Here is a 26,370-nt window from a genome sequence, read left to right on the forward strand (position 1 = left end):
ATTGGCTGGATTTGTCTCTGAGTGTGTGTACCTCATTTATTGCCTATGTGTATGTACAACAAATGCTTAACACTACTCCTTGGATAAGCCTACTGCTCGACCACACTACCACAAAATAGAGCATTAGTATTATCTCTTTTTACCACTATTTTACCTCTAAGGGGAACCCTTGGACTCTGTGCATGCTATTCCTTACTTTGAAATAGCACATACAGAGCCAACTTCCTACACATGGTATGAAATACAAAAAATCAAAATAAATGCAGCTTCTTCAGCACGAATATCATTAGCATCATGATGTTATGACTCAGGCACTGGCAGACATGTTTTTTGTTTCAGAAAACCCATTCCAAGATGGCTGCCCATACATGCGCATTTGCTGTCCTGCACCAGTAGCCATCTTGGAACAGGTTTCCTCAGACAAAAAACGTTCCTTGGTGTCCTAGGCATCCATCCATGGCAACCATTTTGATTTTTTTTTAATTTATCAGAAAGCCCATAGTGTGGCACTCTCATTAGAAAAGTGGGACTTATTGGTTTTGCTAGTGTTTGTTAAACGTCATCTAGCATTTAAAAAAGTAACACAATCTTACTAAGTTCCTCTGGACAAATTCGTTTTAATATTTCCAATTATATTTCCTTGTTAACAACTGCCAGTCAGTGGGTGAATAAAATTCCAACATTTCAAGTTGAAACATTAGTCTTTTTTCTAGAACTTGACAATTTAGCAATTTTGTTCATGAAAATATCTTTCAACATCTTTCAGAAAGACAATGCAACACTGATGGAGGTGAATAGTATGGTTGTAGATGTAGGAATTGTTGCGTGTAGTTCTTTGGTCACGCCTACCAGAGACATTTCCCGAAGTGTCTGTTGAATATGTTCTCTAGCTGTTGCACAGAATGGATTCCCTAGCGTGAGTAGTTCATAGTCAGTATATTTTTTGTTCTAGGTATCCCTGGTCTGCTTGGACTGAGGGGGAACCCTGGCTTTCCAGGGACTCCAGGACTGCCAGGACCACCAGGATTTCCAGGGGCACCTGGCTTTCCAGGGCCTAAAGGTGAGTGATTTTTATAAATATTTAAGCCCAGCAAAAAGAAGACACCTTTCTGGCTGCAGGTGCAGGGTGCAGTTATTTGCATGGCCAATGCACAAGGAGGCGGTTTTAAATAGGCAGATGCTTTTAATGTTGTTTTGAGGCTCTGCATACAAATATTTGCAACACATTCATTTTATTTTGAATAAACATGATTACATAAATGCTTTAAATGTGTAAAGAAGAAAAGGCATGTTTATTTAACTGAAAACACAGTAAGATAAAGATCCCTTTCTCCAAAGCAGGATATGTTGACACATTTTGGTCATAGTTGGAAGCCTTTAACCTCTGGAAAAGGAGTCCAATGTTTGGACGATGCATGCTGTGGACTGCTACCAACTTCATGCACTTCTTTGAATTTAGTGTATGCATCTTCACTTCATGATCAGTGATGGCACCAGAGTATGTGCTGAAAACCACAGTATGCATAGTATTAATGAGAGAAACATGCTGTTTTCCTCTTTTTACAATCATACCTCGTAGCTCAATGATGATTTTTGCCATCTGAATAGATGGACACACCATTTTATTTCCCAGAATATTATGTCAAAGAAAAAGTAACACGCTTCTTACATTCTCCCTATTTCTATATCACACATGGCTTGCTTGTCAAACTTGCACAGCGTTTTCAGAAATGAACAACATTATGGGCTCCTATGCATAGTCTGTATAGCCTCTAATCACATGCCAACATGTTTCCATGTGGGCTAATCCTTTTTTCTCACGACATCCTCCTTAATCGTACACTTATTATGACATTTTGTAAATGTATGATTATGCATACAATTAGGAATGGAGAGCTCTTGCAAATATTTTTGAATACTCAGAAAACTACCGATATGAGAGTCTATGTACTACTTAACTGTCCTCTGCATGGCTTTGTGAAGCCATGACTAGTCTCCTTGAGCCTGCTGAAGGTTCTATCTTTATCAGTATATTTTCTTGACTTCCGTGCTGGGCTCTGATGTTCACACCTTTTGTGAGACTGGCTATCGCACTCTTTACCATGTTAAGTGGTGCTGATGGGGTTGCACCATGTATTTCTAGTCAGGGGTACAGACCTATTTATGTTACCAGCTTCCGCCTTAAGAAACTAGTTCAGTCTCCCATAACTGAGGTCCTTGCTCTCCATCATGTCTTGTACAAGTACAAAGGTCACCTGCATAATTTGATTTCACATGTGCTTGTCTGGACCAGTGAGTGTTGGAGTCAGTTGGGCTCCAAGTGTGTATGCTGCACACAATGGTGGTCTCCATTATGCAGGGCTGGTATTTTCCTTTTGGACATGCTAGTTCCCATATACACAAACACCTCCTGTATACCTTCACAAAACTAGATAAGCCTTTTGGCAGGAGAATAGAAAGCCCCAACTCTTTGATTTAGCAAATATTTATTTGGTACAGTAGAATCAATACCTTCGTGTTGGTGTCCAGCATTTTTGCATGACATAGCTTTCTGAATAGAGAATGAGCCAACCTTTCAGTAGGGACAGCAGGCCAGACAGCCCGTGAAATTAGGACACTAGAATAGGAAGAAACCTATACCAGAACTGGAGGAGCGCCTGGACATTTGAAAAGTGCAACCTGACGAGGCCCTGAGTACCAGTTTCAAGAGAGAAAACTTTCAGGAGTAGATCTGCTCAGTAGCTATTCAGTTCCCTTCATAGTGGGCATGGGCTGGAGAAGCATCAGGAAACTTGCTATTGCCCCATTGGAGAGAAGGGGAGACCTACTTGCCTGACCCTACAAGCTGTGGTTCACTGCCAGGAGAAGTGGTCTAATAATAGAAGACAGCCACGGACCACATGGATGCAAAAGAGTTCTTCTCAATGTATTGAGACTGGAGGCAGCTGTCCAGGAACCAGCAAGGGGCGAGGCACTTATTCATCCTCTTCAAGCTTTGAGAAGGGTGAACCTCCTGGTCCCTGACCTTTACAGTACCTTTAGAGCACCTGCTCTTACCTTCAGTGCCTTCATTAGAGTTATGGTGAAACTGGACTTCATCCCCTGCTTCACCTTGTTGGCTGAAGGAGCCAAAAATCCTCTTTATTGGTAACAAACTCCAGCCTAGTCAACACATTTCATCCTGGAAGGACTTCATCAGGGTTCTTCTACCCATGAGCATTTCATATATGAACAGTTTCCCAACATTCCCTTGAATCATTGGTCCTGAAAGATCATATCACTTCACAGTGGGATCCATAAAGAATAGCAACCAACGCATGGCACAGCGCCAGATTAATGAAAAGTTAAAGTCGACTTTAGATACTGAAGTATGGCTTCAGTCTAATGATGATTTAAAAGAAGAATAACTTTTTTTTCTGCTTGGATATGGACCACCCTTTGGATATGTTGAACTTCTAGAACAAGGACAATTAATTTTATGAACTGTGTCGTTCCCTTTTCTTTGTTAGTTCTACCCCTCTCAAGGTCCAAGTAGCCAGAGTGCTACCAATCCCATTTGGTAGGGCGGGGGCTGTTTCGCAAGTGGAAGGGGGAGGTTATCATTTCCCTAGCTGGACATGTCGTGGGTAAGCCTAGAGCTCAAACAAGGGAAATAAGGTTCTGCCATTGGCTTTAGATGGACTTGGGCATAGTTTACTGTAAAACACACATGAAGTGCAAATGTGGTTAAGGGCAACCCTAGGAACTTTTATCCCATTGGTTAGGAAGTGGCCATGAGTTTACCCTATCCCCTATCCACAGGCTGGCACTGGACATAAACGTGGCACCCTTAGTGCCCTCTTTAGAATGCCTCTGGACCTGTGGAAGACAGAAGATTGACTGAACCTGTTTTTGAACCTGTGGAGAGAAACACCAAGGGCTGGTGCCCCTAAGTTGCACCCAGGACTGAAGCCTGGACTCCAAGGACGAGTTGGCTATCATCATATTCAGCTCCAGGAACATAAAAGCTGCCAGAACCAAAATCTCTTCTGAGCCCAGCTGACCAGTTCCAACTGGATCTGCTCTTGACCCTGCTAGTGGCTTCTGGGAGATTGAGTCCTAACCCCCAAGTGGTGCCCAAAAGGTCCTAGATTTTTGGCTGATGTTAGAGTGTCCTCCTTGCCCCTTCACAATTTCAAGACAGGACACTTGAAAACGTTTTCTGAACTTTTTGCAATAAGAACCAGAGGCTACTGAGCCGCAGCCGCTGACATCCAACTGCTGGGCAGACTCAACTTGCTGGTTGACCTGTGATAACAAGACCCTACACAACTGTGGACCCGCCTCCTTGAACCACCGCCTGAACTTCCACCAGACACATCCGCTCCGCATCCTCTTCTCTAACCCTCACCCCCTGCAGCCAATGTAGTAGATGCAGAGGTCACCCCTTCTTCTACCTAGCAGCGAAGACATAGAATGAGCTACTCTTTTATCTACAGACCTTACCATGTCTTCCAGTGTTCCAAACGTCCCTGAAAACCTGGCTATTTGGCTAATCAACTGGACCCTGTCAGCACCTGGATACCTTCACGGGTGACAAATAACACTCTACAAATCTACTGATTGATTGATTGGTTTGCCCCTCTGAAAGGATCCTAACTTCTAGAAAAGCTTGATTACACTGAGCAACACCCCACAGCTGACAAAGCCAATCTGGGACTGTTCTTCAGACTTCACCTGCTCTAAGTTTTTTCACTGTCAAGAGTCTTTAACTTTCCGGCGGCAGCCAAGGCTCTCACCTTGGGTCCTGCTTTTTAGCCAGCTGCTGTTGAAGAGCCCCTCTGCAGATTCAGCTAGCACCCCATCCACTAACAACTTCATCGACAAGGACTTTCCCCCAGAAAAATGACTTGAAGTCAGAAAATGAACTTTCCAGGTAGACGAACGTGGTCCCTGTATGCACCACAAGCTCCATCTCGGTTGATATTAACTTTGGAGTTTAACCCGATCTAGGTCGACCAGATACCCTCAGGTGGCACTTTGTGCTTTTTGCTGCTAGAAACATCTAAAACCTTGAGAGATCATCACATTTTTGCAGTTTTGGTGTATATTTACACATCAGCATTTTCTCTGTTTTTATAAATTGCAGTGGGAGTTTTATGGCGTTGCGTTTTCTACTTTTTACTTGTTTTGGTACTGATAAATGCTTTCCACATTTGTCCTATGTTAATGCTGTCTTCTCTGTGCTACAGCTACCAAGGGTTGAGCCATTATTATTTAAAGAGAACTACCATCAACGTCAACTAATAATTTACTTTCTTACAACAGTTAATAGGTGTTTCTGTGTTTTTTAATATGCTTTATTGCATTTTGTTTTAGGTTATCAAGGAGTTCCAGGTTTAACTGGTCTATATGGCTTGCCAGGAACCAAGGGGTTACCGGGAACACCAGGTAAGTAGAAGTAATGCAAATGTCTAGTTTGCCTTCTTTAAGTAGAGCAATGGCACAAAATGGACAGGATTATAGTACTTTAAGCACAAATACTGCTGGTAAAAAGTAATCCAAATAGTCTGCTGCAGTTGTATTTTTCTGAGGACTACTCCGCTTTCTTGTTTGAATGTAACTTTGTGCCGCCTAATGCAAGAATATATATTTTATTGGTTGGTCTGGAGTGTTTTCTCACTGCCAGTGAGCACACCTAGGTCTGTGCCCAGGTTCACCATTTTTTGATAAATTTTTTCCTGTTATACACATGTGTGAACTACAGTTCTACAGCTGTCTTATTGGCACTAGTGAGTTACTTGTGAGGAGGCATCATTGCCACTTGCATCCATATAAGTTACAGTCTGATTTATCCTTTTAGATTAAACAGCATGAAATGCTTTTTAGCATTTTACCTGCAGATTACGTTTGTACACTCCTGTCATCAAGTGGCATATATGTTGCAAGTTTTTTTTATTTGAAGTTTGCATTTCGGTTTCGAGGTTTTCCACAAAACTAACAATGCACCAGGATGATGAGTCCACCTCAGGTTGTTTTTGTTCTGCCATTAGGTTAGGCTGTGTTTTGGAGCTCTGAGTCTGTTGAGCTACAAAGAACAGTTGTTTGGCACTGAAATAATCTCCAACAACTACGAAAGAACTCCTTCCACCTACAATGACTGGGAATCAATCCAGATCGGAGGTATTTTTTCACTGCGCCAGGTCGTATGAGAATGACTCAGGTGGGTAATGGAGCGCGGTATGGTGAACACACCCCTTCAGTTTTGCCTCAAGTACAACAGTAAGTTCCTTTGACCATCACAGGGTTTGCAAACTCTGCTGGACCAGAGACCAGAAGGAATCAAGCTGTTCGGCCCTTTGAAAATAGGAAGACAATATAGGAGGGATCGTCAATGAGCACATTGTGGAACACAGCACCAAGACTCTACCAAACCATCAACCAGCCTTGGTTCCTAAAAAATTGAAGGAACTTACTCCGAGAGGTAGATGTCACCCAGTACCTGGCGGGCCTCATGAAACAGAGCTGGAAACTCTGTCCTCAGAGGACTCTGACCCATTGAAACATACTCCCAGGACACAGACTGCGCTAAAGACCGCCGGTATCATCTGAAGATCATTCCTCCAGGGTTCTATCTTGACAAGACAAAGTCCGGGCAACCACTGGTCCCGAGAGAGAGGTAGGCTTTGAGCCCCAAGAATGTGCCAAAAAGGCATCAGCAACAACTCCAGCCGCTGTCACTTAGCCTGGCCAAGACCAACAGCTTATCTGGGCTCTAGACAAGCCTTGAGCAATGGGCTCCAAGGCTCAAAGCCAGACCATACTGTCTCAGCATGAGGTACTGAACCACCATCTTTTTTACTGAAGTCAACTCCAAACGTCTACTGACACCTGTTTCAAGGCCAAGCGAACCAATGCAGATCAGACTGATGTCAGGTAAAGGAGTATTTGCATCCACCCTCGGTCAGGGATCATATGGATCCAAGCCCACTGGCAGAACAAAGGCCCCTCGCAGCCCCTGCCGTGCGGGGGGGCTCAAGCTCCAGGGGACCCCCTCAGCACAGCACTTGGCCTGAGTGAGTCCGGAACTCCATGTTCTTTGCAGGGTGGCCCCCTCCAGTTTTGTTACGCCACTGTCCAAGCCCTCTAACAAAGAGGAGACTAACATTTGAGGAGGCTGTCTCTGAGTACTTCCATATGTTTCCTACACCCAAGAAACACAAGAACGCCAGCTAGGTTCCTCAGCCTCCACCTAGCCCCATGCCTTCACCGCTGCCACCACAGTCACCACAACCTTCACCACAGCACTCAACACACACTAATTCAGAGCAGGACATTGAGTGTGACCCCATGACCCATACTATGAGCCTGTCACTACTGATAATAGGAAGAATCCATGGCAGATTTACAATGTGGCTTCTCAGAAGGATACTTTGAGCCCTACTCAGTGAAGGCTTCCCCACCAGATGACACAACAACGTACTATGCAGTCATACAGAGAGCAACAGATCATCATAAGGGGAAACTGCATGTGATCGAGGAAGAGCATGTCTTCCGTGGAGACCTTATCTAAAATTGAGTTCTCCGTATGTTTTCTGCCCTTGCTCAAGTGCACGAGTAAGCGCTCACCATAGATCTTCAAAGTTTGAGGGTGAAAAGACAGAAATCTAAACAAGTGCTGATTACCCACTCTATATCTAGGGGTCACATACCACGTGACTCCCTGTTAGTACACAAAGTTAGGACAAGAGTCCTCTCCTAGGCTCTGCCTACAACATAAGTAGAGCTGCATGATTAATGGACATAGCTTGATGTGCGCCCTCCCAGCTTTCCAGATGAACGCCTATGACTCAGAAGCTCTGCAGAGTCTGTCCTGGAGCATTGTTGGGTTCAAAGCAGGATCACAAGTCTCCTCAAAACAGAAACATATAGTTAGGAGAACAACTTGCAACATCCATGCCTAACTCTAGCTAGCAAGAGTGGGCAAACCAGGTGAATCTACAACGCTACAAGCTACATACAGATAGTTACGATGTTAGTAACATTATCCATATACATTACAATAGCATTTGTGAGGAAGTGATGCCCTGTGTGTTTTTGCAGTGGTCTAGCATGCACCGCTCTGTAATTGCATGAATAGTTCACTACAAAAATGTAACCTCCGGTAATCTGTCATTTGATGAACTGCTATAAAGAGGGTCAGCCTGATGAAAACGGGCTGTCAATCAATCAATCAATCAATGTATTTGTAAAGCGCGCTACCACCCGCGAGGGCCTCAAGGCGCTGAGGGTGGGGGCTGCTGCCACTGCTCAAATAGCCAGGTCTTGTCACGGTTTCGGGGGGGTCTGATCAGGATTATGGTTGGGACACCCCTTGAGGTCACCGAATATCCTAGAGAGGTAGTGTGCTGGGGCAGAAGAGCAGCTAAAGGCATACACGGAAAGGACAGCTATGGACAGGCACAGGAAACAGGAAAGTAAAAGCAGAGCAACCCTTGTGTGAACAAACAGGAGACGGATTACCAGTGGACAAACATGCTGGGGTTGTACACAGAGTAAGGCGCAGAACCTCCCACAGTGACAGGGAATCTCAATGCCTCTGTGCAGTTTGCTCTTACAGATAGTCACCCTGCCAGCCCCATAGAAAGGAGGCAGCAGAAGTGATTCTGTCTCTGGACCCTAGAGCACAAACAAGGATAGTACTTACATACACAGGACACGCTCTTGTGGGTCCAGCTGGAAACACAGTGGCGATTCCTGAGAAAACAGCAATAGCACACTGTCACTGTTAGGCACGAAATACAACGTATAACACTGGACAAGGATGGGGGCTGGAATTGCCTCCTGGAAACCAGGAGCCAACCCCAGTACACAGGAGGACACGTATACACTGGTGAAGACTGATAGAACACTTACCAGACACAAAGAACCAAGAAGAAACAGAAACAGAAGGGAACAAACAAAGAGGCAGAGGCAAGAACTAGGAACAGGCTCAGGCTGAAGCAAAGGCGGGTCTAGGACTTGAAAACAGGGCGCAAACTTCTGTCTGGGACAGACAGAGACAGGACTGGGCAACTGAGAACAAGCTCTGGCTGGAACAGGCAAGGACAGGACTGGAATACAGGGAGTAGGAAATGAGCAGTAAACAGGACTGGGAAACAGAGAGAAGGTTCAGGCTGAAACAAGGCAGGAACAGGGCAGAGAAACAGGGAGCAGGCTTTGGAAGACACAAACAGGTACAAGGCTAAGAAGTAGGGAGCAGACTCTGGCTGGAACAATCAGGAGCAGGGCAGAGAAACAGAAAACAGGATCAGGCTGGAACAGAACAGGAACAAAACTGGAACACCATCCGACAAGGGGTCTGTAACACAAAGGAATTGAAGTCCGATGCACGACGGGGAGCTTGAGGAAATGGCTGCTTATAAGCAGTTCCAAGCTGGGCTGCACAGGAGAGGTTTCAGGTGTGTGTGGTTTCGGACACTTGCAAGTCCTGGAGGAGAGGATCCAGTGAAAAGGAGCAACTGGACTTCTCCCATTGAAAACAATGGGAAACAGAATCCGGGTTTTCCTGACAACCAAGCTGTGCATTATGGGATTTGCAGTCCCAAGAAGCAAATGTAGTCCTACACAAGTGTACCATGGAGAAAAGGGAAACAAACAGGAGTCAGCAAGGGACTCTAGATAGGTGTTCAAGGTGATTCCCAGGCTTCTGACAGTCCCCTTACAGTGCCCCCTGGAAATGGGACGACCGAGTCGTAACAGGTCTTGAGCTGCTTTCTGAAAGTCAGCAGGACTTTGGTCTGTCGTAGGGGCAGGGGAAGGTTGTTCCAGGTCTTGGCGACGAGGTGGGAGAAGGATCTGCCTCCAGTAGTCGCTCTTCGGATGCGGGTGGCGAGGGCGAGGTCAGCTGAGCGAAGTTGGCGGGACTGAGTGTAGAAGTTGAGTCGTCTGTTGAGGTAGGCTGGGCCAGTGTTGTGGAGCGCCTTGTGTGCATGGGTGAGGAGCTTGAAGGTTATCCTTTTGTTGATGGGGAGCCAGTGTAGGTTTCTCAGAAGGGGAGTGATGAGGCTGTGGCAGTGGGCATCGAGGATCAGGCGTGCGGAGGCGTTTTGTATGCGTTGCAGTAGTTTGAGGAGTTTGGCTGGGGCTCCTGCGTAGAGGGCGTTTCCGTAGTCAAGTTTGCTGCTGACGAGGGCTTGGGTGCCTCTTCTTCTTGTATCTGTGGGGATCCATCTGTAGATCTTGCGGAGCATGCGGAGGGTGTTGAAGCAGGATGAGGAGACGGCGCTGACTTGCTTGGTCATGGAGAGTGTTGAGTCAAGGATGACGCCCAGGTTGCGTGCTTGGTTGGTGGGTGTTGAGGGTGCTACTAGAGCGGTCGGCCACCAGGAGTTGTCCCAGGCTGAGGGGTTGGTGCCGAGGATGAGGACCTCTGTCTTATCTGAGTTCAACTTCAGTTTGCTGTTCCTCATCCATTCGGCGATAGCCTTCATTCCATTGTGGAGGTTGGATTTGGCGATGACGGGGTCCTTGGTGAGGGAGAGGATCAGTTGGGTGTCGTCGGCATAGGAGATGATGTTGAGGTTGTGTAGTCGGTCGAAGTGGGCGTGCGGAGCCATGTAGACGTTGAACAGTGTAGGGCTGAGGGACCATCCTTGGGGAATGCCGCAGATGATCTTGGAGGCTTCGGAGCGGAAAGGGTGGAGGCGGACGCTCTGGGTTCTGCCGGAGAGGAAAGAGGTGATCCACTCTAGGGCCTTGTCTCGGATCCCTGCGTTGTGGAGGCGTGTGCATAGGATGCGGTGGCAGACGGTGTCGAAAATAAATTCTTTTTAGGGAAAGTTTAAATGACGAAATACCTCTTCCACTAAAATATTATGTTTTTTTCTGGCTAATGTAAATGTAGAGAAGGAACAAGACAGTTTGCCAAAGAGGAAAGAAGGGGTCAGGGATGGGTATGCATTACAGGGGTGGCATGGGGAGTGGGGGCACTCTGGTGGTTAACAAAATGTGAGTAAAGCATGAAAGTGAATGTTTAAAAAGAAATACGGTGGAAGTGGGCTAAGGTGTTTGTAAAAAATAAAGGGGTAAATCAGGAGCTGGAGTAAGGTGCTTGTTAAAAAAGACAATAAATGCAAGGTAAGTGGCATAAATGAGAGTAAAGTAGGAGGAGGTGGAGTATTTTTTTCATAAAAGAAGTAAAGCAGAAGAAGAGACAGGGATTTGTTAAAAAGGAAGTAAAATGGGAGTGGGAGTAAGGAGTTTGAAAAAAGTGAGTGAAGCTGAAGGGGGAATAAGTTTTGTTTTAAATTGGAAATAAAGGGTGAGGGGAGTAAATTGGGAAGAGAGGGATTTAAAAAATAATTTGAGTAAAGCAGGAGTGGGAGTAAGCGGTTTGTAAAGAAGAGGAGTAAGACTAGCAGGGGGATTAGGCGGTTTGAAAAAGGGGGTAAAGTGGGAGTAAGGGGTTTGCAAAAATGTTGGAAGTAAAGCAGGAGGGAAAGTCAAAAGTTAAAAAGAAGTAAAGCGAGAGTGAGGGTAAGTGTTTTGTTAAAAAGGGAGTAAAGTTGGAGAGGGTTAAAAGGGTTTGGAAAAGGGAGTGAGGAGTCTGTAAAAACAGGAGTAAAGTGGGAGAGGGAGTAAGGAGTTTGGAAAAATACTGGCGCAAAGTGGAAGGGGGATATTACAAGGGGCGCGGAAGGTAGGTTATGAGGTTCTTATGATATTCCATGTGGGCTAATTCAGCTGTAGCAGGGAGTCAAATAAAAACCTCCATGGCTGTTCAAGCCTAGACAGGCAAGGGAAAAAATAAATATTCAGACTAACATAAATCTGGTGTTACTTCAGAAGGGAAGGATCCATCCGTGTTCCAGCAGGGGAGGTGCTGCAGGTGTTTTTATGGAGGCCCCAGGCAGTGGATGTAACTGTATAAACTAAAGAGTAACATGTTTGGATTTATAACTGCCAAGCCACAGTATAGTGGTGGTAACTTTTCCAGTGGAGGATCCTTTTAGGCAGAGTACACTTATAAAGGAAATTACAAGAGGAAAGCCCTTCGGAAGATTATTCATTTCCATTGTTGCCATAAATCACAGGTTGTGCAAAGATTCCTCTTTATACGGCATGCATGAATTTCAGTGGAACACAGATTATACGTAATTCTCTGATTTAAAAAAACTCAATACTTTTAGGGCTTCATTTAAAGTTTGGTGGATGGTAGCTCCGTCATAAATGTGGCGGACACCACGTCTGCCTTATTACAAGTACATTATATTCTAAGGAACTTCTAATAAGGCTGTTTTGACATCCGTTATGTTTGTGACAGAGTAAACCATCTGCCAAACTCTAAATCAGGCCCTCAGTCTTCTTGCAGAAACAATGGATCCATATTCTACACTGCACTTAAATGTGTTGTAATGTCTTTTGAAAGGTCTGAACGAAGCAGGCCGCCCAGGAACTCGAGGTTTCCCTGGCCCAAAAGGTGAAGCAGGAACGCCAGGTTTCTCATCTGGACCACCTGGGTATCCCGGTCAGAAGGGATCGAGAGGAGAGTCTGGTAAGTGGTAATGAGGGATCTGTATTTGGAATAGACACGATCGTGGATGTTCTTCACTCATGCGGGTCTGATAGCAGCCCCGAGCCTGCAGCCTTCAGGAAAATGCCCAAGTGACAGACTGGCCAATCCGACCCCATTTTCTATCCTGAGTACAATGTATTGATCAGTCGGCTGCGATTTTGTCTCACTTTTGATTTTCTTTTGTTAGCATTGTACTGCTAGGAAAGTATAGAGTCTATGTCCAATGATGTCATTACCTCAACCACATTTGGGTGTGGGCTGCGTCCCTTACTCATTAATTCCACTCTGGAGCTGTACTGCAGCTCTGTCTTTCAGAGCAGCTGTATAGTTCAATGCCCCTTCCAGCAAAGAAGAAATAGTTTTTTGCAGTTGCAAAGAGTGGGATGCGGAGGATCCTCTCCCCCGTGTAGGCACAGTTTGTGCTTGCACTGGGAAAAACCTCTTTCTGTAACTGGGCACAATATACCAGCTTGCACTTGCCGTATATGGTCAACGGCGCAATACTGCATATGCCAGGACAGTGCACTCAATCTGTAATAAAGCCCATATTGCACATAGTGTCGTAGACCTCCACAAGAAAGCTGGTTAATGTGAAAATATTCAAGGAGGAAAGTCCAGGTCATGCAAAAACCGGAGTTCTTTATCTGCCCATGTCCAGCCTTTCCTTGACAGCTTTGTGCACATGCACTGAGCTTTTCAGTTTAAAACCTGGCTGTTGATCTAAGTTTTAGTTTAACAGAGATGCCCTGAAAACTGAGAGTTTTCATTGGCCTACAGTAATCATGATATAGCACGATATCTGTGGCTGGCGTCTAGGAAGAATGATCAAAACAAGGATGCAAGAAATGACTCACAAATGTACACAATCAATACGTTTGAAAGGATAATGGTAAAGTTAAACTCAGGGGCATGTATCGGTCCACGTAGCTCTAGGAATTCAAATGGTATGCACTTTTTATTATTTTATAGGATTGCCTGGTGCAACAGGTTCTCCAGGTATATCTGGGCCTCCAGGATTCTCCACTGCTTCGACCATACCCGGAAGACCGGGTGACCCAGGATACGCCGGACCTGATGGGAACCCCGGTATGTAAATACCAGAAATTGTGGCAAAAATGTACAATGTATTTTCTCTTCTAGAAACAGTTGTCTGATTTTATATATGTATATATGTTTATATGTGCGATGAAGCAAGAGAATGGGTGGACTGGGACCTTACTTGGTAACAGGGTCTGTTGATGTGAAACAGCAGGTATCTGTGTGTAATGAGAATCTGTTGCACTGCAGGGATTTGAAACCCTTGCCCTCACATTTTGCTGACATCCGTCCATCAGAATAAACTATGGCATCAATGTGTAGTTGGCCCTACATAAAAATGAATTTTAGCACAGTTATTTTGCCCATTTGTGCCCCCAGACAATCTATGTTAACCCAGTATGTCATTCCATAAGACAGTATACAGAAAGTGACAGGCTTGTGCTTTGCTGGTAGTGGCATATAGTCTGCAGTATTGAGAAGGAGGAGGAGGAGATTATGACACTTATGAGAAGATACAATCATGCCTGAGGTTCTAAGGAGCAGTGTTGTTTATTGTGAAGTGTGACCACCGAGAGAGCTTGTAACTTAAAAATAATGGTGTGAAAGATTGAGGAACGTATTCCAGACTTTTTTGCAGCTGTTAGCTGGACTAGATGAAGGGAAAGCAGACATGAAAGTTCATTTTAGATCATTGTGTGCGTGGAGAACACAGGACACACAACATAGAACATTTGTGTACATTTTCATGAATTTTAATGAGCAGTACTAACACCTACTAAGAATCCCATCAGCTAACCTTATAGTTACAGTTAAAACAGTACACCAAGAAAAAAAAAAACTTTTGGAGAGTGGTAAAAAATTTCAAACCTAGGCATCACATTTTCAAAAGTTCTGAACTTTCTTCAGTTTCCAAAAGCAACTTGAAATGTAGGCATAGTGTGCATTTCTAACTGGCTTTTCATTTACGTCTAGGTCTACAAGGACCACCTGGTCTTCCAGGCCCCCCAGGACCAGCCAGCAACCAAGGTGATACTGGTGATCCAGGAATTTCTGGTATTCCTGGCTTACCTGGGCCAAAAGGTAACAGCGGCATCCCAGGATTTTCTGGAAGACCTGGCGCGCCAGGGTTGAAAGGTATGTACTCTTTCACACCATGGGAACCAGAACAATCACAAGGCATCTAAGGTATGTTATGTAGCAGAGCAGCATTTCACCTTTTCCAGGTAACACTACAGCTAATGTAGTGCATGATGAGATAGTTCTGCAGAACAGAATGCTATGCTCTCTACCTGTGTGTCTCACTATTAAATATAATTTTTTTTTAAATGGATTTCATGAACACATCAGAAGTTGAGGCATACGAAAATGTATTGTGCCTGTAGTCTTCTTAATAGGAAAGTTTCACACCAGACAACCAGAGATCCAGATATGAGAATCCACTTTGGCACCCACTCCTTAGGAGAGTTCAAAGTTAAAAGTGGGCATAGTTCACTAACAACAAATTGTATTAAATAGATACCAGTTGTCGCCAGGCAAGTAATCTAGTATGACAAGCCATAGTAGTAACTCTAAAGAAGAGATGAGCAAAAGAGACCATCTACTTAACCCACATAGCCACACATCTCCTGCTTACTCATAAGCTTGAATTTCAGAGATCTGCCTACCCTTTCTCCGCTGTTTGTCTTTTCCTTAAGTCATGCCCTTCTTGGAAGGTCTTCTCACTATTGTTATCCCCACACCAAGAGGCCAGTTGTTTAGTGTAAGAACACTTCACAAATCACCCAATCAGATACATTGAAATCACGTTATACAGCTGCAGCAGAATACCACATGCCCTGTTGGATGGGCTGTCTTCTTCTCAAGGATGTTTTCTCCTTGAACCTTGTAATGTTTTGGAACCCCACCCTCTAATATTATTAAAGTGTTGTGGTACTTTGGTGAAGTCTACATTTGGGTTCCCACCCTTGTTGGCCTGATTGGGTCCTAATGTCATAATCACAAAGAATACCAGGTGTTCTTTGTGATTATGTTGTGACGTGGAGGACGTGTCCAGGTTTGTAACCCCTTTCTCTCCAATAGTGTACATATGGGTCCTAGTGTCACCTTCTGTGTGCTCTTTTTGGATTTTTGTGCATCCTCCTGCTGACATACCTAGCAGCTAACTTTGCTTGGATCTGTCAGATGTGTATCAACCAGGTGTTGATGCATCTTGGCAAAGCAATTGCTCAGATTTGGTGTGAGCAACCAAATTCAAAAATCCTTGTCAACCTTTAATTCAGCCATTCTGATGGAGACTTTTAGGTGCAGATTCCTCACCTTTTGAATATTCTCCAGGCATCAGACTGGATCCGTAAACTTTTCAACAGTACCTCTGTGCATGGGAGATGGCTCCATGTGGCTCTGCACTGATTTCATTCCACTCCTGCAATGACATATGCTGGCTATATAGGCACCACTCCTGTGCTCGGACATCAGTTCCTTTCTTTCCACACCACCAGATGCTGATCTAGAAATCCCTCTTTTCTTTCAGAGACATGTACCTCAACTCTTTTGTCAAAAAAAGCACAGCATGCAAGAGAAAGTTTACCCCAAAATGACAGATTTTAAGCTGTGTAGTGTAGGAAGCCGGCTCTTTATATGGTTTATCAAAACGAGGTATACTGTGCAGAGTCAGAGTCCAAGGGTTCCCTTGCTCTAACAATCCCAGAGTGCTCTTTTAGGGGTAGTGTGGTCGAGCAGCCTTAAGCTTATCAGCGAGAAGTGTTAGACATCTGCAGATTCACACACTGTCAAGAAATGAGACACACAACTCTTTAAGGATAGCACACCAATTTGCAAAAATAGCAAATACCTTTATATGTATATGTAGGCTTCAGACTCAACACAATCAGGTAAGTATGTTTTGCAAGAAAATACTTTCAGGTTTCAAAAGTCGACTGCATTTTTCAGAAGTGTCAATGTTATCCTATGGAGGAAAAACAGGTAATGCATACAGGTAGAGTACAGCGACTTATGGGACCAATCTCCTAGACATAAGGTGAGTATGGGGCAAGGTCCAAGGCCACACAAATAGGTCACACCGGGCAGCACTGTGGCGGCTGGGTGCAGAGGTGCAGTACAGCGTTGGGTGCCCAGTGTTAGTCAATGGGGATCAGTCAGGCTGGAAATAGGCTGTAAGTTTGAACTACGAGCCTAGTAGAGGAGAACCAACATGTGGGTTCAAGTCAAGTCAAGAAATGCTCGGGATGTGGGGACACCTTAGGCCCTCTTCTCCACAGGTCAAGGGTAACAGGTGCAGACGTGTCTTGAGTCGTTGGGTTTTCTCAAACTGGAGCGCTCATGGTTGAGGGGGCTTGTGGGCAGAGACTGCAGGAGGCGTTGGGGGGGTCGGGGGAGTCCACAGTGGGCAAGTTGAAGGGGGGGGGCTCTGTCTCTGGAGGGCTGGTGGACAACGCTGGCACCGTTGGCACACTTCAGCTGGGGCTAAGCAGCACAGGTGCCATGGTGCTTTCCGGTGTCGGATTTTTGCAGTCCGGAGTCCTCTAAGGTCTCTTGGGGTGCCTGGAGAATGCAGGGAAGCAGCTCTGCTGCTCCATGGGAGTTTCTGGGGATTTGGTGAAGGCAGACAATCCTCCCAGGCTCTTGGAGGCACAAGCAGCTTGCAGGATGAGTTGACTTTGGTGCAGATCGGTGGGAACAGCAGACAGCCTGACTGAGCTTCTCTCTCAGTCTAAGCTTTTGCGGCTCTTGCATGTCTTCCTTCTTTGTAGATCAGCAGGAATCTGACTTCCTGGTGCCAGGAGGTCCCCTAAGAACTGAATTTATGGGAGAGTGTAAGGTAGTAGCCAATGGGCCATTTACTCCTGAGGTCACTACGCCCCCCCATTATGACCACTTCCTGTGGAAAGTGGGCAAAACCCTGTCCCAGGGTTCCTAGTTCTGCCATCATCGATATGGGCACCCCTCTTTGACTACTAATTTTCTCCCACCTGTCCAGGTGCCAAAAGGGCCCTGGGACAGGGGGGTCGGCATCCTCTCTTTTGAGGAAAGCTATATCTACATATCAAGGGCAGTGGGCTTCTTTGAAGCCCCCTGCCTTGGAATGCAGATTTTAGGTCATCCTGTTGGAGGGGTGTGCTAGCAACCCTGCCAGAGCGGGCTTTGTTCCTTTTGGTCCAGATCAAAGCCTCTCACCCCTTGGGGTCAGAAACGTGTCTAGTGGTGGAGGCCAGTTAGAACTAGTCAGCCAGTACACAGGTGCCCTCTAGGTGCATGTAGTAATAAATCCATCACTGTCATCAGTGAGGATTTATTAATATGAGATGTTTGATACCAAACATCCCTATTTTCAGTGAAGCCGTCTTGTAGCTGGGGAACTTGTAGTGGCCAGTGTCCCGCACATGTACTTAAAATGGCTTAGCTGTTCACTCACTATGTCTGAAAATCCACAAAGACATATCAGGGCCAAATCTGCTTTTTCAGATATGCCCTCACGTGTAATATAATGCACCTTAACTTTGGGCTGTAAGGCCTGCTGTAGGAGTGACTTACATGTCTTGCATGCAGTGTTACGGGACCTGTCCCACAGGGTGTGTGTCATGTCAAGTTTTCACTTTTAGCTGCACCCAAACATGCAGCCTGCAGTGGCAGCATGCATGTGCCAGATGAGGGATCCCTGAGGGTAGCTCAATATATGCTGCAGCCATCAGGGACCTCTTTGGTATCCATGTCCTAGGTACCAGGGGTACCATTTACTAGGGACTTACACAGGTGCCAAAGGTATTGCCAATTGGGTAACAATTGCACAGTTTTAGGGAACGCGATCTGACACTGGGGACCTAGTTAGCAGGAACCCAGTGCACTTTCAGTCAAAATTGCATCAAATACCAGGCAAAAAACAGGGGCTACTATGTCAAAAAGGGGCACTTTCCTACATATCGGGACTGTTGCAAAACAAGTCTATGACAGATCCCTCGTCAGGTGTGACTCTGGTGCCTGAGGTCGAGTCACATCTCTAAGGCCAACAGCGACTGTGCGTCTATGAATCCAAGGGCCATCCGATACCGCAAGGTGAAACTCCACATCTCTAACCATCAAAAGAATCCACATCACAACTAGTAAAAGTCACAGTCGAAGGATCTGTCCTATTCTTGCTCCAGAACGGCAACTAAGCTGTTCCAGACGTCAGTCATCAAGATCTAAGTCATCCAGTAAATCTAAAAAGAATCATATGAGATAAAAGGGGGACTCTGCCCCCTCTCAGATTCACTGGCAAAGACACAAGGGTGGAACATGGCTCTTGATCTCGCTCCCTAAGTCAGTCGACTTTTAAGTTAATCCTGCAACGGATTCTGGCACAACCTCCTTTTCGGGGCCATCAGACACTCCTAAAACATGTTGAAGATTCCCACAAAGCCATGCTCCGACCCTTCAGATATTTTCCAACTCCTTCTTGCACACTTCTGGGCTCTAAGGAATTGAGAGGCCTTCCATCTAGAATACCGCCCGATGCGTCTTTTCTGGTTTGGAGCCGCCACCTGGGAGAGGTGGAAATAAGAGGCCTCGGGTCTCTGGCAGAGTCCTGACTCCATGTCAACCTTGTGGAGCTGAGTTCCATCCACTTGGTTCTGAAAGCCTTCCTTCTGTCCATGCTCACTGACAACACTGCTGCCATACTGTACTTAAACAAAAAGGGTGAGTGGGTCACAGACCCTGTGCCAGGAGGCCTTGTGTCCCTAGGGGTGGCTGGGCCACCAAGGAATTTTCCTGGTGATAAATCACCTTGGAGGATCCTTGAATACCAGGATAGACCAGTTCAGTTGTCGATGCCTAGAGAATCATGAGTGGCAGTTACCCTCGGAGGCGGCACAAAGTCTTTTCTGCGAATGGGGAAAACCTTGGTTCCATCTTTTTGCCACCACCAAAAACGAGCAATGTCAGCTGTTCTGCATGTTGAAGTTTCCAAGGTGTGTCTCGCTCAGAAACATGTTCCACCTCAGTGAAACTCTGAACTTCTGTATGCCTTTCCCCTGATACTACTCCTGCTGCAAGATTTCAAGAATATTAGGATTGACTATGCCCAAGTAAACCTAGTGGCTCCAGGTTGGGCAAGGAGAGTATGGTAGCATAGACTCCTGGGCATGAGCATCTGTTCTCCAAACAGACTGCACCCTTGAGAAAATATGTTGTCATAGCAATAAGGCAGGGTTCTACTCCTGGGCCTTCGCAATCTTCACCTACATGCGTGGAGATTGAGCAGCGACAGCTGAACGAACACCTTTGATCTCCCTCCTGAGGTAGCTGATATCATCTTGGCTGCCGGGTGTACCGCAGCAACAGCTTTAAACACCTGTCATTGAAATAAGTTTGTAGTGTGGTGCGGCACACTCCAGATTGTCACCACCCAGGCCAGGTTATCTGACGTTTTGTTGTATCGCGAGCCTGGCAAGACCTTGCAGCTTCCCAACCTCAAGACAGTGCTCTTTGATTCCATAACATTGGTTTGGAGTGTGAGTGAGCTTCAAGCTCTGTGTGTTAATCCACCACACATGACTTTCTTCCCAGACTGACTGATTTTGTGCACACAGACACCTTTCTTGCCTAAGGTTTCGATGCCCTTCAATGTTGGTCAAAACATCACCCTGCCGGTGTTCGGTGCTCTGCCTCACCCCTCTAATTGCTCTGACTACAAAAGAGTACTGGGCATTTACATAGATCATACCAAAGAACACCGGTTGGATGATCAGCAAGGCTGTGTAAAAGAGAACCATCTCTCCCTGGATCATGCTCTGCATTAAGATTTGCCATGTACTGGCTAAAACAATACACAATGCAAAATATCCAACCGATCACGCGTCTCTGCCAATGATTTAGACTATTATGTAAACATCAGAAGTGCGCTTCTGTATTTATTTGCCCGTGTGGGTTAGTTGAATAACAGCGTTTAGCTTGTTTAATATGCTTAAACCTGGTGGGCTATACCTCTGGTCCTTATTCTTTTTCTTTTTCAGTCAATATTCTTTTTCAGTAAACATTGTTTATAATTTCCTTAATGGATTAAGGATGGGGTTCAGTCTGCTGTTTTATATTGCTTTAATATATATAATTCTTTATTCTTGCACGATATATATATCTATATATTCGATGGCATGTGTAGCTGCAGATACACATGCTGTGCACATCCCGCCATCTGGTGTTGGGCTCAGAGTGTTACAAGTTGTTTTTCTTCGAAGAAGTCTTTTCGAGTCACGAGACCGAGGGACTCCTCCCATTTCGACTCCATTGCGCATGGGCGTCGACTCCATCTTAGATTGTTTTTTTCCGCCATCGGGTTCGGACGTGTTCCTTTTCGCTCCGTGTTTCGGGTCTGGAAGTTAGTTAGAATCTCGGAAAAAACGTCGGTATTGTTTGCGTTCGGTATCGGGTTAGTTACAACAGATCGACACCGAATTTTGAAGAGCTTCGGTGGCCCTTCGGGTTTTTTTTTTCGATCCCCCGTTGGGGCCTGGTCGGCCCGGCCACGTGTGACTTCAAGGCTGATGGAACGGACCCCATTCCGCTTCTGTCCAAAATGCCATAATAAGTATCCGTATACGGATCAGCATCTGGTCTCTAACTTGTGCTTGTCTCCAGAGCACAAGGAAGATACTTGTGAAGCCTGTCGAGCGTTTCGGTCGAGGAAGACATTAAGAGACCGAAGAGCCAGAAGACTGCAGATGGCGTCGACGCCGACAGGACAAGAGCGTTTCGAGGAGGAAGAAGAAGCTTTCTCAATCCACGAGTCGGACTCGGAAGAGTTCGAGGCCGAAGAAATGCCGAAAACCGTGAGTAAGACGTCGAAACATAAGACTCACGAGAAGACAACAAAAGCCCAGGGGAAGCCACCGCCAACAGGCCATGGCTTAACCCACAAAATAGGTGACCGACCCAAGGCACCGAAAAAGGGCACGCTTGTGGCGAAGTCATCCGACTCCGGTCAAGATACCGCCACACAGCAATCTCGGACCCGAGACATCGGCTCCGAGAAATTTCGGTCCCGGGACAGCGGCACCGAAGAAGTTCGGCACCGAGACACCACCACGCCGAAAATAAAAAAGGTTTCTTCAAAGCCTAAAAAGACATCCGAAAAAGTTTCGGTTCCGAAACATCCATCCTCGGAGCCGAAAACAGGTTCCTATACAGAGGAACAAGGATTGTCCTCCCAAATGCAAAAGCATAAAGGCAGTAGAGCCAGACTATACTCAAAGAAGGCTCCACATTCAAGAAGACACAGGGAAGATAACCACTCTTCCCCCAATTAAAATAAAAAGAAGACTTGCCTTTCAAGAAAAGGACAAGCAGCCACAGGCAAAGGTAGCAAGAAAAACAACTCCACCACCGTCTCCACCACCATCAATGCACACATCACCGGTAACAACTCCTCCACTGATGCACTCCCGACTCATACTACAATGAGTCAAGATGATCCTGATGCATGGGACCTTTACAATGCTCCAGTATCGGACAACAGCCCAGACTCGTACCCTGCGAGGCCATCACCACCTGAGGACAGTACATCTTATACACAGGTGGTCGCAAGGGCAGCTGCTTTCCATAACGTCACCCTGCATTCCGAACCAATTGAGGATGATTTTTTGTTTAACACGCTATCCTCCACTCATAGCCAATACCAAAGCCTACCTATGCTCCCAGGAATGCTAAAACATTCAAAACAAATCTTTCAGGATCCTGTTAAAGGCCGAGCCATAACTCCAAGGGTGGAGAAAAAGTACAAGCCACCGCCAACAGATCCAGTTTATATTACAACACAGTTAACACCAGACTCAGTAGTTGTCGGGGCAGCTCGTAAGAGAGCGAACTCTCATACCTCAGGGGACGCACCACCTCCAGACAAGGAGAGTCGCAAATTTGATGCTGCGGGCAAAAGGGTTGCAGCACAAGCAGCAAACCAATGGCGCATTGCCAATTCACAAGCACTTTTGGCAAGATACGATAGAGCTCACTGGGATGAAATGCAACATTTCATAGAACACTTACCCAAAGAGTTCCAGAAAAGAGCACAACAAGTGGTGGAAGAAGGACAAAGTATCTCTAATAATCAGATACGGTCTTCAATCGATGCAGCAGATACGGCTGCAAGGACAGTAAATACTGCAATAACAATAAGAAGGCACGCATGGCTGCGTACGTCAGGATTCAAGCCGGAAATTCAACAAGCGGTGCTAAATATGCCGTTTAATGAACAGCAGTTGTTTGGGCCAGAAGTCGACACTGCTATTGATAAACTCAAGAAAGACACTGATACAGCAAAAGCCATGGGCGCACTCTACTCCCCGCAGAGCAGAGACACATTTCGCAAAACACCTTTTAGGGGAGGGTTTCGAGGGCAACCTACAGAAACCACAAGATCACAAACAAGGCCCACTTACCAAAGCCAATATCAGCGGGAGGTTTTCGGGGGCAATATAGAGGGGGACAATTCCAGAAAAACAGAGGAAAGTTCCAAAGCCCCAAAACTCCTCCAAATAGGCAGTGACTTACAAGTCACACATCCCCATCACATAACACCTGTGGGGGGGAGACTAAGCCAATTTTACAAACATTGGGAGGAGATAACAACAGATACTTGGGTACTGGCAATTATCCAGCATGGTTATTGCATAGAATTTCTCAAATTCCCTCTAAATGTCCCACCGAAAACACACAATATGTCAAAACAACATATAGATCTTCTAGGATTAGAAGTTCAAGTATTGCTACAAAAAGAAGCAATAGAATTAGTGCCAAAACAACAGTTAAACACAGGAGTTTACTCACTGTACTTTTTAATACCCCAAAAAGACAAAAGTCTAAGGCTTATACTAGATCTCAGAACATTAAATACATACATCAAATCAGACCACTTTCACATGGTTACATTACAAGACGTAATCCCACTGCTCAAACAACAAGACTACATGACAACACTGGATCTAAAGGATGCATATTTCCATATACCAATACATCCTTCACACAGAAAGTACCTAAGGTTTGTATTCCAAGGGATACATTACCAATTCAAAGTGTTGCCATTCGGAATAACAACTGCTCCAAGAGTTTTTACAAAATGCCTGGCAGTAGTAGCTGCACATATCAGAAGGCAGCAAATACATGTGTTCCCGTACCTAGACAATTGGTTAATCAAAACCAACACGCAAATACAGTGTTCACAACACACAAAATATGTCATAGAAACCCTACACAAACTAGGTTTCTCGATCAACTACCCAAAATCACACCTTCTGCCGTGTCAAACACAGCAATACCTAGGGGCGACAATCAACACTGCAAAAGGGATTGCCACTCCAAGTCCACAAAGAGTTCAAACATTTCACAATGTAATACAAGCCATGTATCCAAAACAAAAGATACAGGTCAAAATGGTAATGAAACTGCTAGGCATGATGTCTTCATGCATAGCCATTGTCCCAAATGCAAGGCTGCACATGCGGCCCTTACAACAGTGCCTAGCATCACAATGGTCACAAGCACAGGGTCAACTTCTAGATCTGGTGTTGATAGATCGCCAAACATACATCTCGCTTCAATGGTGGAACAGTATAAATTTAAACCAAGGGCGGCCTTTTCAAGACCCAGTGCCACAATACGTGATAATGACAGATGCTTCCATGACAGGGTGGGGGGCACACCTCAATCAACACAGCATCCAAGGACAATGGGACATACAGCAAAGACGGTTTCACATAAACCACTTAGAACTGTTAGCAGTATTTCTAGCGCTAAAAGCATTTCAACCCATAATAACCCACAAATACATTCTTGTCAAAACAGACAACATGACAACAATGTATTACCTAAACAAACAGGGAGGGACACACTCAACACAGTTGTGCCTCCTCACACAAAAAATATGGCATTGGGCGATTCACAACCACATTCGCCTAATAGCACAATTCATTCCAGGAATTCAGAACCAGTTAGCAGACAATCTCTCTTGGGATCACCAACAAATCCACGAATGGGAGATTCATCCCCAAATACTAAACTCTTACTTCCAGATTTGGGGAACACCACAAATAGATCTATTTGCAACAAAACAAAACGCAAAATGCCGAAACTTCGCATCCAGGTACCCACAAGATCAGTCTCAGGGCAATGCGTTATGGATGAGCTGGTCAGGGATATTTGCTTACGCTTTTCCCCCTCTCCCACTCCTTCCATATCTAGTAAACAAATTGAGTCAAAACAAACTCAAACTCATACTAATAGCACCAACATGGGCAAGACAACCTTGGTACACAACACTACTAGACCTCTCAGTAGTGCCTCATGTCAAACTTCCAAACAGACCAGATCTGTTAACACAACACAAACAACAGATCAGACATCCAAATCCAGCATCGCTGAATCTAGCAATTTGGCTCCTGAAATCCTAGAATTCGGACACTTAGACCTCACACAAGACTGTATGGAGGTCATAAGGCAAGCTAGAAAACCTACCACTAGACACTGCTATGCAAATAAGTGGAAAAGATTTGTTTATTACTGCCATAATAATCAAATTCAACCCTTACACGCTTCTACCAAAGATATAGTAGGATACTTACTACATTTGCAAAAGTCAAAGCTAGCTTTCTCTTCCATAAAGATACATCTTACCGCAATTTCAGCTTACCTGCAAATTACGCATTCAACTTCATTATTTAGGATACCAGTCATAAAAGCGTTCATGGAAGGCCTAAAGAGAATTATACCACCAAGAACACCACCAGTTCCTTCATGGAACCTCAACATTGTCTTAACACGATTCATGGGTCCACCTTTTGAGCCCATGCACTCTTGTGAAATGCAATACTTAACGTGGAAAGTTGCATTTTTAATTGCCATCACATCTCTAAGAAGAGTGAGTGAAATTCAAGCATTTACCATACAAGAACCATTTATTCAAATACACAAAAATAAAGTTGTTCTACGGACAAATCCTAAATTTTTACCAAAAGTAATCTCACCGTTCCACTTGAATCAAACGGTAGAATTACCAGTGTTCTTCCCACAGCCAGATTCTGTAGCTGAAAGAGCACTACATACATTAGACATCAAAAGAGCACTAATGTACTACATTGACAGAACAAAACTAATTAGAAAAACAAAACAACTATTTATTGCCTTTCAAAAACCTCATACAGGAAATCCAATTTCAAAACAAGGCATTGCTAGATGGATAGTTAAGTGCATTCAAACCTGCTATCTTAAAGCTAAAAGAGAGCTGCCTATTACACCAAAGGCACACTCAACCAGAAAGAAAGGTGCTACCAGGTGTTGGCACAGCAGCTAGACAATCAAGGCTTCCATTGACTTCAACAAGGGTTTCCGACGCACCCTTATGCACCTGCCACCCCCCCCCCAGTAAGTACTCCAGTCTTCTGTGTATCCACACGTGGAGCACTTTCCAACCTTCTTTGTGCCAACTGGTTTCCTCTGAGTCAACTGGGAAGGGTCCTGAATCCACTAAAGTCCAACCTCGTCGGTCCTGTGTTAGCCTATGGGACACCTGGCTTGATAACAGCTCTGCACCTGGGCACCTGTGGGATTTCTAGAACTTACCTCTGATAGTTTCCTACTTCCCCAGACCCTGGGATTCTAACACACTTGCCTAGGTTAGGCACCTCCATTCTAATACCACTTTCTTAGTATATGGTTTGCCGCCCACTCCCCGCCCCCCAAAAATAGGGTCCCATGAATTTCCTGCTTGTTGCTAATTGTATATTTTGTGTGTA

The 26,370-nt window shown here is 45.2% G+C and overlaps 1 protein-coding gene across 2 annotated transcripts in view; it reads left to right on the forward strand.

Moving 5' to 3' along the window:
• The window catches only part of COL4A6 (collagen type IV alpha 6 chain), an 823,409-nt gene that overhangs the window by 679,401 nt on the left and 117,638 nt on the right, over nucleotides 1-26,370 (forward strand). For both annotated transcript variants that reach the window (XM_069211616.1, XM_069211626.1), the window contains 5 exons: nucleotides 953-1,060; nucleotides 5,359-5,430; nucleotides 12,410-12,535; nucleotides 13,526-13,642; nucleotides 14,567-14,728. In XM_069211616.1, the coding sequence (XP_069067717.1) occupies nucleotides 953-1,060; nucleotides 5,359-5,430; nucleotides 12,410-12,535; nucleotides 13,526-13,642; nucleotides 14,567-14,728 (585 nt within the window). The remainder of the gene's footprint in view (nucleotides 1-952; nucleotides 1,061-5,358; nucleotides 5,431-12,409; nucleotides 12,536-13,525; nucleotides 13,643-14,566; nucleotides 14,729-26,370) is intronic.

Source organism: Pleurodeles waltl, chromosome 2_1, assembly GCF_031143425.1.
Source record: "Pleurodeles waltl isolate 20211129_DDA chromosome 2_1, aPleWal1.hap1.20221129, whole genome shotgun sequence".
Taxonomy (NCBI): Eukaryota; Metazoa; Chordata; class Amphibia; order Caudata; family Salamandridae; genus Pleurodeles; species Pleurodeles waltl.